This window comes from Manacus vitellinus, unplaced genomic scaffold, assembly GCF_001715985.3.
Source record: "Manacus vitellinus isolate BGI_N305 unplaced genomic scaffold, ASM171598v3 scaffold_10_pilon, whole genome shotgun sequence".
NCBI classification, from domain to species: domain Eukaryota; kingdom Metazoa; phylum Chordata; class Aves; order Passeriformes; family Pipridae; genus Manacus; species Manacus vitellinus.
The window spans coordinates 18,031,204-18,031,984 of NW_021938838.1; the positions used below are offsets into that span (position 1 = coordinate 18,031,204).

Here is a 781-nt window from a genome sequence, read left to right on the forward strand (position 1 = left end):
TTTATATTTATATTTATATACTAGTATATATTTGTATTTATAGTGTATATATATAACTATAGTATATAATTTTTTTAGTTATTGTTATATATATATATCAGTAATTGTTTGTTTTTAACCACTGTATTTTTCCTTACAACAATCTCACCTTAAGGGAAAGTCAGACTCATCTTTGAAGATGGCTTGGGACTGGTGGACTTTCATCTTTCCAATAGAACTTGCATTTTATATATTTCTGAAGCAGATTTGGTTGCAGGGGATGAATTCAAACGAAGATTGGTGAGGTTTAGAAATGTAAGTGCTAAATAAAAAGGTTTCAATTGATATTTGTTTATTCTGTGCTTCTGAAAACATTCTCCTTGTGTTGTTTTTACATTCTAGCTAAACTTTTAAGATAGTTTCCACTGGAAAATAGAATCATTCTGAAGCTGTGTGATGGTGCTGCATTAAACCTCAGTAATGCTGCTGCAACTTCTGTTCTTCCTCTGATTTGCCATCAGGCAGCTCATACTTGAAAGAATTTCACTCTGTTATGTTGCATCAGCTTGTCATTAACAAGGTCTTTTCTTCTTTTTTCCCTTTCAATACAGGCCAGCAATCTCAGGGGACTTGTAATTGTAGAGAAAACCCAAATCAGTGATCAGTACTTCTCAGCAGTACAAAAACTCGTTGTACTCGAACTTGGAATGGTGTTGCTTCCTGTGGCAAATCAAGGAGAAGCTGCTCAGCTCATTGTTCAGCTGGTGAGTGTCTGTCTTAGTGGGCAAATATTTTTAAAATG

At 34.1% G+C, this 781-nt stretch overlaps 1 protein-coding gene across 1 annotated transcript in view; it reads left to right on the plus strand.

Moving 5' to 3' along the window:
• Positions 1–162: 162 nt before the first annotated feature.
• FAAP24 (FA core complex associated protein 24) overlaps positions 163–781 on the plus strand; it is a gene marked incomplete at its 5' end in the record, with an annotated part of 1,492 nt that continues 873 nt past the window's right edge. The window contains 2 exons of the mRNA XM_029965474.1: positions 163–294; positions 591–743. Coding sequence (XP_029821334.1) covers positions 163–294; positions 591–743 — 285 coding nt within the window. The remainder of the gene's footprint in view (positions 295–590; positions 744–781) is intronic.